Below are 16,495 nucleotides of genomic sequence, written 5' to 3'. Positions count from 1 at the left end.
TGTCAGCGCTGTATGTCACGGAGCTGCTGTCAGCGCTGTATGTCACGGAGCTGCTGTCAGTGCTGTATGTCACGGAGCTGCTGTCAGCGCTGTATGTCACGGAGCTGCTGTCAGCGCTGTATGTCACGGAGCTGCTGTCAGCGCTGTATGTCACGGTGCTGCTGTCAGCGCTGTATGTCACGGAGCTGCTGTCAGCGCTGTATGTCACGGAGCTGCTGTCAGTGCTGTATGTCACGGAGCTGCTGTCAGCGCTGTATGTCACGGAGCTGCTGTCAAGCTGCTGTCAGCGCTGTATGTCACGGAGCTGCTGTCAGCGCTGTATGTCACGGTGCTGCTGTCAGCGCTGTATGTCACGGAGCTGCTGTCAGCGCTGTATGTCACGGAGCTGCTGTCAGCGCTGTATGTCACGGAGCTGCTGTCAGCGCTGTATGTCACGGAGCTGCTGTCAGCGCTGTATGTCACGGAGCTGCTGTCAGCGCTGTATGTCACGGTGCTGATGTCAGTGCTCTGTATTACGGTGCTGCTGTCAGTGCTCTGTATCTCCTGCACCCTCTTGTTTGCCTACCCTGGTCCCTGACCTTCCCTCTCCTCCATTGCCTTCATTAGCTCCATAGTCCTGAATTGTCAGAACAATTTCCCAAATAAAAAAAAAATGCTTGTAGTTATCGATCCCAAATTCACCTCATACATGTATTATGCTATTGTCCAGGTGGTGGGACTACGTGCTACCCCCTAATAATTACCCCGTGGCCGCAAATTCGACCTAAAGGTTTGCGAAATTCGCCTCCCATTGAAGTCAATGGAGCCCGCGGCGAACGGTCGTTTTCGCGAACGTTTGTGCCCGTTCGCGTTTCGCGTTCGCGAAACGTCCCGTCGGAAGTTCGTCCATCACTATTCAGTGCTCTCACATTTTGGATGACAATTACTCAGTCATACAACAGTGTACCCATATGAAATTTTTGTTCTTTTTTCATACAAATAGAGCTTTCTTTTGGTGGTATTTAATCACTGTTGTTTTTTTTTTATTTTTTGTGCTATAAATCAAAAAAGATTGAAAATTCATGAAAAAATTAAAAATCTTTGTTTCTGTTCAAATTTATTGCATAGTATTGGCAGAGTATTGATAGGGTATTGGCAGGGTATTGCACATTATGGCACAGTATGGGCACAGAGCAGCACTGTGGACACTACAGATACAGCCCATGGTGCTGCTAAAAACAATCTCTCCTCCTCTCCCCTCGCACTGTACAGATTGGCACAGGGAGGGGAGGGAGGAACCAACATCATGACATGAATCCAGTTTGTTTACAAGTGATCGCTTCATCATTTGACAGAGCGATCATGTGGTGAACGGCCACTACAAGCGTCCATTTACCGCGATCCGTGATGTGCTGGGTCTTCTGGAGCCAGCGGTCACGGATGTTTGTGGCAGCATGCACCAGGGGGGCGCGCGAGAGCAACATTCTGGGAGGACGTCCATGGACGCCCTCCCAGAGTAAGCCAACCACGCTGTAGCCGTCTTTCGGCTATGGCCCGGTCGGCAAGTGGTAAACTGTAAACAATACGTGTATGGTAATAACTGGATAACGTGATTATAGTGCAATAAAGTCCTAATCACGTGAATTAGACTGACATGATCGAATCGCAATTACCATACAATGATAATAACCATAAATGATATCTAGAGAAAGTAATAGTAGTGCCCTGACGCTATAAAAATATAACTAACCAGCGTCACCCGTGATACTAATACGGTGATCACTGGAGACGGGGTGATCAAAACCTTGATTTGGGGGGTTGGGGGTCCATAGACCTATCTGGGCATGCTACTAAGTACCCTAACACTGATTAGTGTCACAAATGACACCAGTACGGTGATCAAAGAAAAATATGAACACTGCACTGGGTGACACAGTGGCAGGGAGTGAAGGGGTTAACTGGGGGGGGTGATCGGGGGGGTGAAAACGTGTGCCTATGTGTACTGTGTTGGTGCAACTCACGTTTGGATGTCCTCTCTCTGGAACGAAATTCAGAGAGGGAGATGACATCACTTCCCCTGCCTGTGTGTGCACTTACAGGCAGGGGAAGCATTTCATTCATCAGAACCAAACAGCAGGTCCAGCTCGGAAATCTTTGACCTGGGCCTGGAGACTGATTGGTTCTGAAACTAATCTGATGGTCACGCCCCCCTAGGTGCCGCACGCCCGATGTAAGGTAAGGTTGCTTCTCCCACCTGTGCCATTCTGCTACAGTAAAACTGCGGTGGCTGGTCGGGAACCAGTTTGACCTTTACTGACTAATAAGCTGCTATCTTAGTCTGTTTGATCTACAGTTGTGATGATGGTGCACATGTGACCAGTTGTAACCCCAGCCTTTTGATAGTTTGACATTTGGGTCAAACCGTTTTGGGAAACCAATAAATTGATGAGTTCAGTTCTGCTTTTAACATTGATAACAAGTTGGACGCTACTATCCCATACCATTCAGCCCCATGTTAGGCTTAATTTATTACGGTGTCTGAAATATAAGCTATGCTTTACCAAGATCAAATCTTTGAAGTATAATTTTTCCAGGACTGGTAATAATTTATTAACACTAAGATAAGGAGAACATTCAGCTGATGCCCATAGCAATCAGTCCATATCTCTTTACACTGAGGTAATGTCTATTTTTCTGCAGCTCTCATGAATGAGCAGCAAAGTAGAGTACAAACTGTTTTGCTTCTATTTGCTGGTCATTCATCCATAGTCTGCTGGACATTAGACCCCTTTCACACTGCCAGCGTTTTTCAGGTGCTACCGCATTAAAGATAGCGCCTGTATAGCGCCTGAAAAAAGCATCTCAAATTACTCCAGTTTTCACACTGGAGAGGTGCGCTGGCAGGGCATCAGAAAAAGTCCTGCCAGCAGCTTCTTTGGAGCCGTGAACTCACCGCTCCTCCACCGCTGCTTCCCATTGAAATCAGTGGGGCAGCACTGCGATACCGCCGGAAAAACGCCGGTCCAGCGGCTTTTTGCAGGCAGATTTAACCCCTTTTTGGCCGCTAGCGGAGGGTTGAATTTGCCATGCTAGTGGCCTAATAGCGCCGCTAAAACTGCGGTAAAGTGGCGCAAAAATAGTGCCGCTTTACCGCCGACGCCCGGGGCGGCTCGGTGTGAAAGCCCTCTTAGGATAGCGAGGATCTAATTGCAACAGGTGATCCTTCCAGCCCTTTCCGATTCTACAGGAGCACAGTACAAAGAGCAAGTGCTGAATGAAAAATGCAGTCCCTATAGCAGTGATGGTGAACCTTGGCACCCCAGATGTTTTGGAACTTCATTTCCCATGTTGCTCAACTACACTGCAGAGTGCATGAACTTAATGGGAAATGTAGTTGCAAAACACCTGGGGTGCCAAGGTTCACCATCACTGGCCTATAGCAACCAATCAGAATCCATTTTGTATTTGTTTCTGTTCAGTGAAGTGATTTCCAGTTGGTTGCTATTTATTGCACTTTTGAGTCTTGCATTGGTTACTGAATAAGTGTGTTTAATAAAACAGGTCTAATGTCTTCATTGGCACCAGCAGTTTAGGAGTTAAAGGAAACTCACCTTAAAGTCAGTAACAAGGAAAGCTCATTTGTAGTCATGTAGGCTTGTATTCATGCAGGTTCTCTGTCACCATCACACAGTAACCAAAATGTCCCAGTGACATCACTGTATCCTGACTATGCCTTGTCTAGTTTCAGATGTGTTTAAAGTGATACTAAACCTTTGATCTTTTAAAAGAGAAGTATGGGTTATGAAAAAAAAAAAAAAAAACATTTATGTTCACATAGGAGGATGGAGCATCTTCGGTGGGCAGAATGTCGGTCATCACTCGTCAGTCACCGGCTCTCTGCTCTGCCCCTCCAGTGCTCACTGGACCGCTGGGCTGTGGAGGAAGTGGCAGCTGCTGGTTCAGTCTCCCAGCAGCTCGCTGAGAAGCTGAGCCATCTGCTGGTCCAGGCATCTGGGTGGATACCGACTGCTAAGTTAGGATCAATCCACAGCCTGGACCGGCTAAGTGACATCACAAACTGCATTTCTGTGTTCCCAGAAGTACAGCCAAAATTGCTTTGGCTATACTTCTCCTTTAGAGCAGGTTTCCTGTTTCAGGGTGGCATCTTTCTCTTCCAGCATCCTATGGAGCCACCGTTGCATGTAGGGACTAGAGGTGTGTCTCCCTACAGTCTCTGCATCAATAGAAACACACAGCTCCATAGCCTAGCATGGCAAGAAACTCCCCTCCCCCTCCCTTCTCCAAACCAACAAACTGACCAGAGATTGCACTGTCCACTTTCATTTTTTTTTTTCTGTGAACACTGGCAGTTCAGGGAAACAGAACTGAGAGCAGCATTGAAAGTTGTAAACTGCAAGTGCAGGGGTAAGAACTGTAACAATTCATTTATAAAAAGACAAACAAGAGTTTTGGGACTTTAAACGAAGTGCATGTATGCATGCACCTCCATCCCTGATTCAGAAGATAAAGAAAGGGGTTTGGGGACTTTAGATGAGGCACAAGACACGTGGCTTGGAAAAATACTTACATGTTTATTGTTATCTATATACAGTATCTCACAAAAGTGAGTACACCCCTCACATTTTTGTAAATATTTTATTCAGATGAACTCCATGCCCAAGAGGGTTAAGGCAGTGCTGAAAAAAATAATAATAAAAAAAAAATATATATATATATATATATATATATATATATATATATATTTATATATATATATATATATATACACACACACACACACACACACACACACACACACACACACACGACTGGGTGTTAGTAATTTAATTTTAAATACATGGGGATAGCATAAAGGCATAGATATGGATACACACAGAGTGTTGGTAATTCCATCTATATACATGAGGATAATGTAAAAGCAATCATATATATATATATATATATATATACAAATAAATCACATAAAAATCTCTTGCAGTAACTGAGAATATAAGCCAGAATAGTAAACATGATGATCGATGAAAAAATAAATTGAGTTGGAATAAAAACTGGACTATAAACTGAGGACATGATAGCATCCAGTAAGCTTGACAAGTTTCGCAGACAAATTCCACTTCCTCAGGAGCAGACGCTTAGCATATATAGTGGTTACTGTAAGAATAGCGGTACTGCAAAGCCAGGGTTCCAGAGAAAGTCTATCCCAGGGGCTGTGGGGATGGAGTTTCAAGGAGAGAACGATTGCGCACATACACCCCAAGGGAGAGAAAGAATCTACATTTGTTGACAGTGGGGATGTAAAACAGTGACTCCAAGCATAGCTGATAGTGTTGCATGGAGACACGCTGCAAGGTGTGGTGTGTAGAGTGCCCACATTTTCCAAGCCACGTATCTTGTGCCTCATCTAAAGTCCCACAAACCCCTTTCTTTAACAATTAGTTTACTGGTAAATGTTTTATTTTACAGTGCTAAACGTTAAGAAATGCTGAGGACTTAAAGTGATACTAAAGTCTTGGTTTAAAAAAAAATAACATGTCATACTTGCTTGCTCTGTGAAATGTTTTTTTCACAGAGCAGTCTGGATCCTCTTTTCGGGTCCCTCTTCGCGGCTCCTGGCCCCTTCCTCCTACCGAGTGCCCCCACATCAAGCAGCTTGCTACGGAGGCAACCGAGCCAAGCCGCTGTTCGGCCCCGCCCCTTCCCTCCTGATTGGCTAACTGACTGACAGCCGCATGAGCCAATGGTGCCGCTGCTGTGTCTCAGCCAATCAAGAGGGAGACAGCTGAGAGAATCGTGGACATCGCTGGACAGACATGGGGCTCAGGTAAGTATTAGGAGGTGCTAGGAAGGCTGCTACACACAGAAGGTTTTTTTAATCTTAATGTTTAGAATGCATTAAAGTGATTGTAAAAGTACATTTTTTTTTTTTTTTTTAATAAATAACAAACATGTCATACTTACCTCCACTGTGCAGCTCGAGTGGCCCTGAACCTGCTCTCCTGGGGTCCCCCGGCGGCACGCTTCCAAGTCCAGAATTCGGCGTCCATAGAGGCCAAAATGCAGGACTCTGCCTCGCCCCACAGCACTCGCATCATTGGATTTGATTGACAGCAGCGGGAGCCAATGGCTGCACTGCTATCAATCTATCCAATCAAGACCCGAGAATCCTGGGCAGAGAGACAGCACATCCCCGCCGGGTCAAGTTCGGGGGCTCAGGTAAGTAAAACGAGGGGGGGGGGGGCTGGAGGGCCGGTCACTGACAGGTGTTTTTTCACCTTAATGCATAGGATGCATTAAGGTGAAAAAACACAAAGGTTTACAACCCCTTTAAGCTTAGCCTTCTGCCTTTACAACTCCTTTAATACTACTTTGACATAGTTGTTAGCGCTACCTTCTTAATTGACTTAGTTGTTAGCTCTACCCTCTTAAATTGATAGTAAACCATCTGCGATTTTTTTTTTCTAACCTGCAAGGCAAAGTTATAATGTGCTAGTATGCATTGCATAGTAGCACATTATGTAAAACGTGTCTTGGAGCGAAACCCTTCCAGCGGCAAGCTGTCACCACTGACAGGGCTTCCATCTTCACCCGGTCTTCCTTCTGGTTGTCTGAATGGCCGGAGCCGCGATGACAACACCCCCAAGCATGTGCTCAGAAAGGCACAGGACTTTAAAGGAACAGCCCGGATGGCCGTCTCTTGTGTGCGCATTCACCAGTGATGTCACCGGCTGTATGTATGATAAATATTTCCTAAATTACGCACATTTAGGAGCTATTTACAGTACCTATATGTAAGCCTTATTATAAGTACAATTCCCCTGTAATAGGAGGGCACAATTATTTGGGCGCACCTGCATGGGGTTGCCTCTGCTTTCCCCCCAGGTTTTAGCTGATTAGGATGGTCAGATTATTCAGGTAATCAGGGGATGTTTGGCCCTTCCTGCTCACCTGGGCCAGGTAGGAATGGGCCAATAAGAGTGGATGGAACTCTCTGGAAGCAGTGGGGCTCATTATATAAAGGGCCCACTGTCACAGGAGTTTTGCTGACAGGCTGAAGGTCTGGTAAAGAAGAGATTGGAGATGGGGGATGGGCGAGAGTGCGGAGTGCAATCCCATGTAAAGAGGAAATCTATCATGGCAACATACCTGAGAGCTGGAGGCTGCTATTTTCTGACTCCCAGAAGCAGGACTAGTTCCAGGGCAGCCATATTACTGTAATTGAAGCTGTACATTTATGGTTTGCTGTAAAACCAATCCGGCTACTTGGGAGCTAGCTAATAGCAGCCTCCAGCAATGGATGTGAGCCTTGGTTTTAGCGGCTTGCCGACTGCCTCACGACGATATACGTTGGCAGAAGCGCTTGTGCAGGCAAACTAACGTTCCTGTACGTGACTCTTTAAGAGGCGGCCGGTGCACCCGCAGCAAGCTCCGTGAATCAGGTCGTGGGTCCCGCGGACTCGATCGATACCCGCGATCGCCTCATGGGGAGGAAGAACAGGGAGATGCTAATGTAAACAAGCATCTCCCCATTCTGCCTAGTGACAGTGTCACTGATCAGTGCTCCCTGTGATTGGGAGCAGAGATCAGTGACATGTCACACATCGCCATGCCCCCCCCCCCACAGTTAGAAACACTCCCCAGGGCACACTTAACCCATACACTGCCACCTAGTGGTTAACCCCTTCACTGCCAGTGTCATTTACACAGGAATCAGTGCATTTGTATAGCACTGATTGCTGTATAAATGACAATGGTCCCAAAAATGTCCGATGTGTCCGCCATAATGTCGCAGTCACGATAAAAATCGCTGATCGCCGTCATTACTAGTAAATAAAATAATTAATCAAAATGAATAAAAATGCCATCTTCTAGATTGTAAGCTCTAACGAGCAGGGCCCTCTGATCCCTCCTGTATTGATTTTTATTGTAAGCGTACTGTCTGCCTTTGTATTGTAAAGTGCTGCGCAAACTGTTGGTGCTATATAAATCCTGAATAATAATAATAATCAAATTATCCCCCTGTAGACGCTATAACTTTTGCGCAAACCAATCAATAAGCGCTTATTGTGTTTTTTTGGGTTTTTTTTTTTACCAAAAATATAGCCTAAACTGAGGAAAAAAAACGTTTTTTTTTTAATTTTATTTTTGAGGGATATTTATTATAGCAAAATGTAAAAAAAAATGTGTTTTTTTTTCAAAATTGACGCTCTTTTTTTGTTTATAGCGCAAAAAATAAAAACCGCAGATCAAATACCACCAAAAGAAAGCTCTATTTGTGGGGGAAAAAAGGACGTCAATTTTATTTGGGAGCCACAACGCACAACCGCACAATTGTCAGTTAAAGCGATGCAGTGCTAAATCGCAAAAAGTGCTCTGGTCAGGAAGGGGGTAAATTTTTCCGGGGCTGAAGTTGTTAATAGACACCGCCCGTCCTAACAGGTCCCCATTACATGAGCGCGGTCATATAAGGTGAAGAAGCTTTTTTCATCAAAAGCCCAACCAAACCTGGCGCTGACCCCCAGGATGAAGAATCTCCTGCAGACAAAGCCTTTTGTTTCTTGAGATTTTGTTTAGGATTGCATGTCCCTCTGTTTATCCCCTGACTGTCCCTTTTGAGTTGGATGGTCGCAGCTGCCTCCCATTAAACAAAAAGCTGCAGGGGATTCTTTCCCCCCCCCCCCCCCCCCCAGCCTCTGTCAGTGTCTAGCACTTTGATTGCAGACAGTAGATCATGCAGACATGCACCCTCTACCAGTAGAACACCTTTCCATGCAGGTTTTGCTCCTAGACCTTCTTGCATATGAGGGGTTAATTCTGCTGCTAGGGTGGCTTTAAAGTCATCTTTGATGGAAGCGAGACAATCTGAGACGTGTACGGCTCATGTCGGACCAGTAATTGAGGTTTTCATTTTTGGACTATTACCGTGGCATGTGCCTGCATCCCCCTGAGACTAGAGTCTGCCCTGAAACTACTGAGATGATGCAGTCTTCTTAATGCTGTGGAAATTTGCACAGGATGACGCGGAGCTACACGTTGCTGGCATTCTAGGCGGTCACGTGACCATGTGGGATCCTTGCAGCATGCAACATTCACCAGGGCTGGAAATGGGGTTTTGATACAAAGCTCAGATTTTTTTTTTTTTTTTTTTTTTTTATTATTATTTTGTATTATTATTATTTATTTTTTTTTTTTTCCCCTGACTTAATGTGTGCCTTTCGCTGGCTCGGACAAGAAGCAGAACAAAACCCTGGCAGCTTCATGATGCCACCTGATTCCTCTTCTGTTTGGATGTGTGTTTTCATTTGGGAGAAGACCCTGGTGGATCTATAGCTTGCAGAGTTTTAAGGGATCCCTATTAAATGCACTTCTCTCTGGTAGTTTTCGTCTGGCACACAGCTGACATGATCGCTTGCTCCCCCAGCCATTTGTACATCGCAAGGATCATCATGTCGAGTGCCTACCTCTGTTTTCTGCAGTCTCTCCTCCTCCAGTCACATCTCTCGCAATCTACCATGTAGTACTGATCCTGCCGGTGTCTTGTCAATTAGGGTCCTCCATCAGATGCTGTCCTCTGCGTACTGCGCATGCGCAGTACACAGGAGCACAGATTCCGAAAATTGCCGAGGACGAACGGCGCCTGCGCCGTGAGTCCAGGTTCTATCCCCACTATCCAAGTGGACATAGAGTTAGAATAAAAAAGAGCCGAGCGCAGCGAGGCCGAGCCCGAAGCGTGGCGAGCGAAGCTCGCCCGCGAGGGGCCCTCTAAAATTCTAAACCCTATGTCCGCTTGGATAGTGGGGCTACCTCCTCCACTCACGGCGCAGGCGCCGTTCAGCTTCGGAGATTTTCCGAAGCTTCGTCTGCTCCGTACTGCGCATGCGCAGTACGGAACGGACACATATCGATGGCCGGACTCTATTAGGCAGAACACCGGCTATTTGTTTTTTTTTTTTGTTTTTTTTTTGTTTTTTATTTTTATTTTTTTTAATGTTTAATGTTTTGATTTATTTTAAACACCTTTTGATTTTTTTTAAATCTTTCATATTGGCACCTGCAATGCTGTGTGATTAATTAGTGATCATGATAAACATGTATTCTCGAAGAGCAACTGCAGCCGTGATGACAAGGGCATGTAATAATGGTCGTTATGCTCGAAATTCTCCCTACAGTGACTGCATTATTGAAGAGAAGACTGTGGTCCTACAGAAAAAGGATAATGAAGGCTTTGGATTTGTTCTCCGAGGGGCAAAAGGTAAGCTCCTGTGCATGCCATCATCAGGTAATGTGTGTTGTGGTCTTTTTTTTTTTTTTTTTTATGTTCATGCCTAAAATTAAACAGGAATTATTCCTAATACTCTCAGTTGCTAGACAACACAGTTCTCCCCCTGCTTCGTCACTCCTTGCGATTGTATCAAGCTCGCATTCTGCATTCCAAGTGGTCAGGGGCACCTGATTAACACAATCAAGATGCAAAAACTTTTTAGGCAGAAGGCTTAAACATCAAAGAGCTTGACTGGGAGGGGGTAACAAAAATCCGCAGGCATCTCTTTTTCCATGCAAGGGTCATAGCAGCTTGCTAGCAGCTTGCAGACATTGCTTGGTCGACATACAAATATCTAATGCTATGGTATTTTCACTGTGCTTCATGCATAGCTCCCAACTGTCCCTGATTTCGAGGGACTGTCCCTGATTTGGAGCAATGTCCCTCTGTCCCTCTTCCCCCCTCATTTGTCCCTCATCTTGGTCTGATCTATATTGTTGTATATAAAATGCACTTTTTATCTTTCAAAAAGTGTCTCCCAGTGCTAAACCTTTCATCCAAATTCTAAATTGCTGCATTTGTACATTGTAAAAGCCAATATAAAGGAAGAGTAGTGGTAAAAAAAAGCCCTTATGGATTTAATTAATCTTTTTTTTTTTTTTTTTTAGTTCTCCTTTAAGGGGGTGTGACGGGGGCGTGTCCTATGCCTGCATATGTTTGCTAGTAGGTGTCCCTCATTCCCATCTCAAAATGTTGGGAGCTATGCTTCTTGCACAGTGGCACAGAGAGAATGTAGCTGATAATACAGATGTCTTAGCCCTTGTACACACGGTCGGAGATTCCGACGGAATGTGTCCTATTGGACCGTTTTGTCGGATATTCCGACTGTGTGTGGTCTCCATCGGACTGTTTCCATTGGAATATCCGACGGACCAACTTTTCCAACTTGCCGGTAAAATTTTCCGTCAAAATGCTCCGATCGGACATACTCCGATCATGTGTAGGTCTACTCCGACGGACAAAGTGCCACGCATGCTCAGATCAAATTCCTAGACCAAAGCTATTGGCTACTAGCCAGTCCCGTCATAACAAAATAACGTCATCACGTTATGTAGAATCGGATTTTCCGACAAACTTTGTCCGACCGTGTGTATGCAACATCACTTCCGGAACTCTTCCGGAATTAATCCGTCGGAATTACTCTGACGGATTTGGTTGTCGGAATCTCCGACCGTGTGTACAAGGGCTTAAAGTAGGCATTCACAACCAGTGTCAGGCAAATCGAAGCCCCTGACTGTCCCAACGGCCTGCAATTTGTAGTTTCTTAACAGCCTCGTTGCCACAGGTGTCTGTATCCTAGTGTAGTCAAGCTTTTAAAAAAAGGAGGGGCCAGGTGAAGCTGGGTGCACCATGTTGTAATTTATAACTGTGTTCAAGTTGTGGGACTCTCCTGGCAAGTTGTCTCTTTTATATCAGTTATGGTAAACATGTAGCACATCATTTAGCAGGATTTTACTTTCACAGCATGATGGCAGTTTGACATTCGAAAGAATGTCTAAGGTCCTCTTTCAAACACAGCTGCCTTCTGCAACTCTTTTAAAGCTTTCGCCTTATTTTGCAAGCTAAAGCAGAACATAAGGCCAATATATTGACAACTCATAACAACCAATCCCTGATCAGCTTTAATAGGTCTGTTAGCAAAAACCGGAAGAAAAATGCTACCTCATTGGTTGCCTTGGATACAGCTTCCCTTTAGCACTGCTATTGAACAATATCTTTCATTTCCATTCCAGAGTCACTCTGGTGCCGCTGGCTGGCATCATGTGGAAGCCACACTAACAATGACAGGACCTTGGGATGCTGGAATGTTGGGCCCTAGGCCTTGTATATGATTGAATGCTAATGAACGTGCTTTTTGTGGTCTGATCATATGCAATTCTGCATTTACCTGCAGATTTTGCATAGAACATTATACCGGCCTTAAAGTGGAAGTAAACCCATCCTTAAAACAGTTTCATTTACGGCATTTGCTGGAAATATAACACTCCCATTGGTTATGTTCTCAATTAAATAGGAAGTAAACCCTCGTGGGTATTACTTCCTCTTTTGCTCCCTGCAAACCCTGCAAATTAAAAGCATAATGGGCTAGAATGCATCACATACTAGCCCATTATGTGACACTTACCTTTAAACGAATCCATCGCTGTTCCTTGTGCAGTCCATCTTCACCCCACTTCCTTCCGGGGGCCGCGGACTCTGGCTCATGCGTGCAGGAGCCGTCAATAACGGCACATGCTGGGGGAATAAATGGCACGGAGGTCTGTTTGTTCACAGCGCATGCGCCGATTACATCATCGGCGCACTACAAGTGAAATATCTCCTAAACGGCACACGTTTAGGAGATATTTCCACTACCTGTTGGTAAGCCTTATTCTAGGCTTACCTATAGTTAAAAGTCACTAGGGAGGGTTTACAACCACTTTAAAGCGGGAGTCCGCCGGGACCCCGCGTTTTTTTTTTTTTTTTTTTAAGTCAGCAGCTACAAATACTGCAGCTGCTGACTTTTAAAATGGTGACACTTACCTGTCCAGCGCGCCCACGATGTCGGCACCCGAAGCCGATCTCTAGATCGACACTCGGGTGCTGCCGCCGCCATCTTGGGTATGGGAATCAGGAAATGGAGCCTTTCGGCTTCATTTCCTGGTTCCCTACTGCGCATGCGCAAGCCGCGCGGCGCAATCCGGACGGTCCCCGCTGCCTCTGGGAACTGTGTGTTTCCCAGCAGGCAGCGGGGCACTTGCGCAAAGGGGCGGGCAGTTGCGGAAAGGGGCGTAATCTACGCCCCTTTCCGCAGACAGCTATCCCGGAAGTGGGTGCAGTTACCTGGATTATCCAGGTAACTGCACCCCCCTCCCCCCTGAAAGGTGCCAATTGTGGCGCCGGAGGGGGGGGGGATTCCGATGAGTGGAGGTCCATTTTAGGGTGGACCTCCGCTTTAAGCTGTCAAACCATCCAATGGCTGATGTCATAACTGATCACATGGGCAGCATCATTGCAGTTGTAGATTAAACAGAGGCAAAGATGGCCGCTGCCTTGGCTGAAAACGGTTTACTTTACACTTTAACCTGGTCAGACCCTTAGTTCAGATTGCATGAGGCCACAATGTAATTTCTAGGCAGATGTACATATTTATAGCCCAGAAAACATAAATATAAGGGGGTCTTCGAAAAGTTTTTACGCACTTTTTTTAAAACTGTTTATTAAGAATTTCAAAAACACATTACATCACTTTTCTACATAGTCACCTTCCTTTGCCATGCATTTTTCCCAGTGTTGTACCAACTTATTAATGCCATCAGCAAAAAATGTTTTTGGTTGGGCGTTTAGCCACTGATGGGCCGCTGCTTTTACATCATCACCACATGAAAATCTTCTTCCCCATAAAGCTTCCTTGAGCGGTCCAAAAAGGTGGAAAATCAGATGGCGCTAAATCTGGACTATAAGCTGGGTGTTCCACAACCTCCCACTCATAAACGACACTACAAGAGAGAGAGGTTTAACCCCATACTGAGCACACATTCGTAAATTAATTTGTGCTCCTGGCACACCTTTTGCCCACAAATAGCGTATGACAGAATGTGACAACTCTAAGCCCTTGTACACACGGTCGGACATTCCAACAACAAAATCCATCGGATTTTGTCTGAAAATGGTGTTGCATACACACGATCAGACAAAGTTGTTGGAAAATCCGATCGTACAGAACGTGATGACGTTATTTCGTTATGACGGGACTACATTCAGGTTAGTAGCCAATAGCTTTGGTCTAGGAATTTGATCTGAGCATGCGTGGCACTTTGTCTGATCGGAATTCTCTACACACAATCGGACAAAGTCCTATCGGATCATGTTGTCGGAAAGTTTTATAGCCCAGCTCTAAAACTTTGTCCGTCGGATATTCCAACGGAAACAGTCCGATGGAGCCCACACACAGTCGGATTATCCGACAACACAGTCCGATCGGACATTTTCCGTGTGTACAAGGGCTTATACTAAACTTGCAAGGTCAGCCGTTTGCCAGACAGACTAGTCACATGACACTCTCAGACATGACCAATTACGACTCCTCCCGCCCCTTCACCGCTTCCAATGAAAATATAAAAGCGTGAAAACGTTTAGAAGACCCCTCGTATATAAGATGGAAGTCTGTATAAATCCAAAACAAGTATAGAGGCACTCACAGATCTTGCAGCAGAGGTAAATCAGAGCAGCAGCATTTTTATTGTCAACGTTTTGATGGAACTCGGTCTATCTCAAGACTTGAGAACAAGAAAGTCTTAAGAATGATGGACTTAACTCTATCAAAACTGCAACAATAAAAATACCGTTGCTCTGATTTATCTTTCTGCAAGACTTGTGATTGCCTCTTTACCTGTTTTGGGTTTTTATGGATTTCTTTGTGGGTGAGCACCTGGGTATTTATCTCACACCTAGATCACAGCGGTGGGAAATTAATGTTTTGTTAGCTACAAAACTAATGGTAAACTCTTAATATCAACATAGAGTTTACACTTAAAGTGGTTCTAAAGGCAACAGTTTTTTTTTATCTTAATGCATTCTATGCATTGAGATAAAAAAAAAAAAAAAAACCTTCAGCCTAGGTTCACATTGGTCCGATTTGCCGGCAATGGCACCGAATCGGTGCAGTGCTGACTTTGTGACCAATTTCCGAAAGCAGTTCCTGTACTACTTCCTGTACTAGTGTTGGAGATTTGTGTAGAGATTTGTGTATTTCTGTCAAATCGCCCCCGAAGTCTGACTGCGTTGTCGGGTTGAAATTGTGCGAGTTCAGCTGCACTCGCACGATTTCTAACTCGAAGCAATGTGAACCTAGGCTTAGTGTGCAGCAGTCCCCCTAATACTTACCTGAGCCCCATCTCTATCATGCGATGTTGCATGAGAGCCTCCGCTGTCCGCGACTCTCCCTCCTTATGGGCTGAGACACAGCAGTGGGTGACACAGTGGTGTAGTGGTTAGTACTCTCACCTAGCAGTAAGAAGTGTCGCTGGTTCGAATCCCAACCACGACACTACCTGCTGGAGTTTGCATGTTCTCCCTGTGCCTGCGTGGGTTTCCTCCGGGTACTCCGGTTTCCGCCTACAATCCAAAGACATGCAGGTAGGTTAATTGGCCTCTGTCCAAAAATTGGCCCTAGTATATGAATGGGGACCTTGGATTGTGGGGACTGATGTGAGTGTGCAATATACAGGGATAGGGACAATTGTAGACACTCACTCAGGTTGAACTGGATGGACTGGTGTCTTTATTCAACCTAACTAACTATGAAACTATGAAACATTGGCTCCCTCTGCTGTCAATCACAATCAGGGAGCCAATGAGAAGAGAGAGGGGGCGGGACTGAGCCACATGTCAATGTCCAAATGAACACACAGAGCAGCGGTTTGGCTCGGGTGCCCCCATATTAAGCTGCTTGCTGTGGGGGCACTCGGCAGCAGGAAAGGCCAGGAGCCCCGGCGAGGGACCCAAGAAGAGGAAGCAATAACCACTGCACAGGGCAGGTAAGTATGTAATTTTTGTTATTTTTAAACAATAAAAACATGACTTTAATAGCACTTTAAGGCCTACTCAGATCATCAAGTATTCAAACGCTAGAATTCCAGCTAGGTTTTTTTCATGGCTCTGAAATTCTCTTTTTCATTTGCTCGAGACTTGTACAAGTAATGATTGTCATCTGCAATCAAATGAAAGATCATTCTGGCCTGCTCAAAGCTTGAATATAGCAAAATGTTTGCATTGGTCCAAATAAACATCAGCCAGATTCAAACTTACGGGTTCCAATTATCATTTTCTTGGGCTGGCGTGAATGTGATTGGTGACTAAACATGCACGCTAGGATTACCCCATTTAGCACACCTGAGCATGCATGTTAAGCAAAAACAAAAAAAGTAGGATAACAGGGAAACATGTGCACCAGTCTCAGATTAAACAATAGCAATTTGCTGGGTTGTTAAACCCATCTGATTGATACAGCCCCATGAAATGGTTTTCTGATCCATTTAATAATCGCACACCTATGACCAGCTTTAAATCTGCATTACCTAAGCCAAATTCATTACCAAGATCAAAAATAATATAGGGTCAATTCTCTAAAGTATAAAGCATTTGGTGTATTCATTAATATGTGATATTTTAAGATCAAAATTCTTTTAAATTCAC

General features: G+C 45.0%; 1 protein-coding gene across 10 annotated transcripts in view; it reads left to right on the top strand.

The window, feature by feature from the left end:
• SHANK2 (SH3 and multiple ankyrin repeat domains 2) overlaps positions 1-16,495 on the top strand; it is a 1,084,923-nt gene that overhangs the window by 761,017 nt on the left and 307,411 nt on the right. For all 10 annotated transcript variants that reach the window (XM_077462543.1, XM_077462526.1, XM_077462535.1 and 7 more), the window contains one exon: positions 10,167-10,249. In XM_077462543.1, the coding sequence (XP_077318669.1) occupies positions 10,167-10,249 (83 nt within the window). The remainder of the gene's footprint in view (positions 1-10,166; positions 10,250-16,495) is intronic.

Source organism: Lithobates pipiens, unplaced genomic scaffold (assembly GCF_037356315.1).
Source record: "Lithobates pipiens isolate NorthernLeopardFrog02 unplaced genomic scaffold, aLitPip1_a1.2 Scaffold_10, whole genome shotgun sequence".
Lineage (NCBI taxonomy): Eukaryota > Metazoa > Chordata > Amphibia > Anura > Ranidae > Lithobates > Lithobates pipiens.
This window is presented reverse-complemented; position numbering and strand designations above follow the sequence as displayed.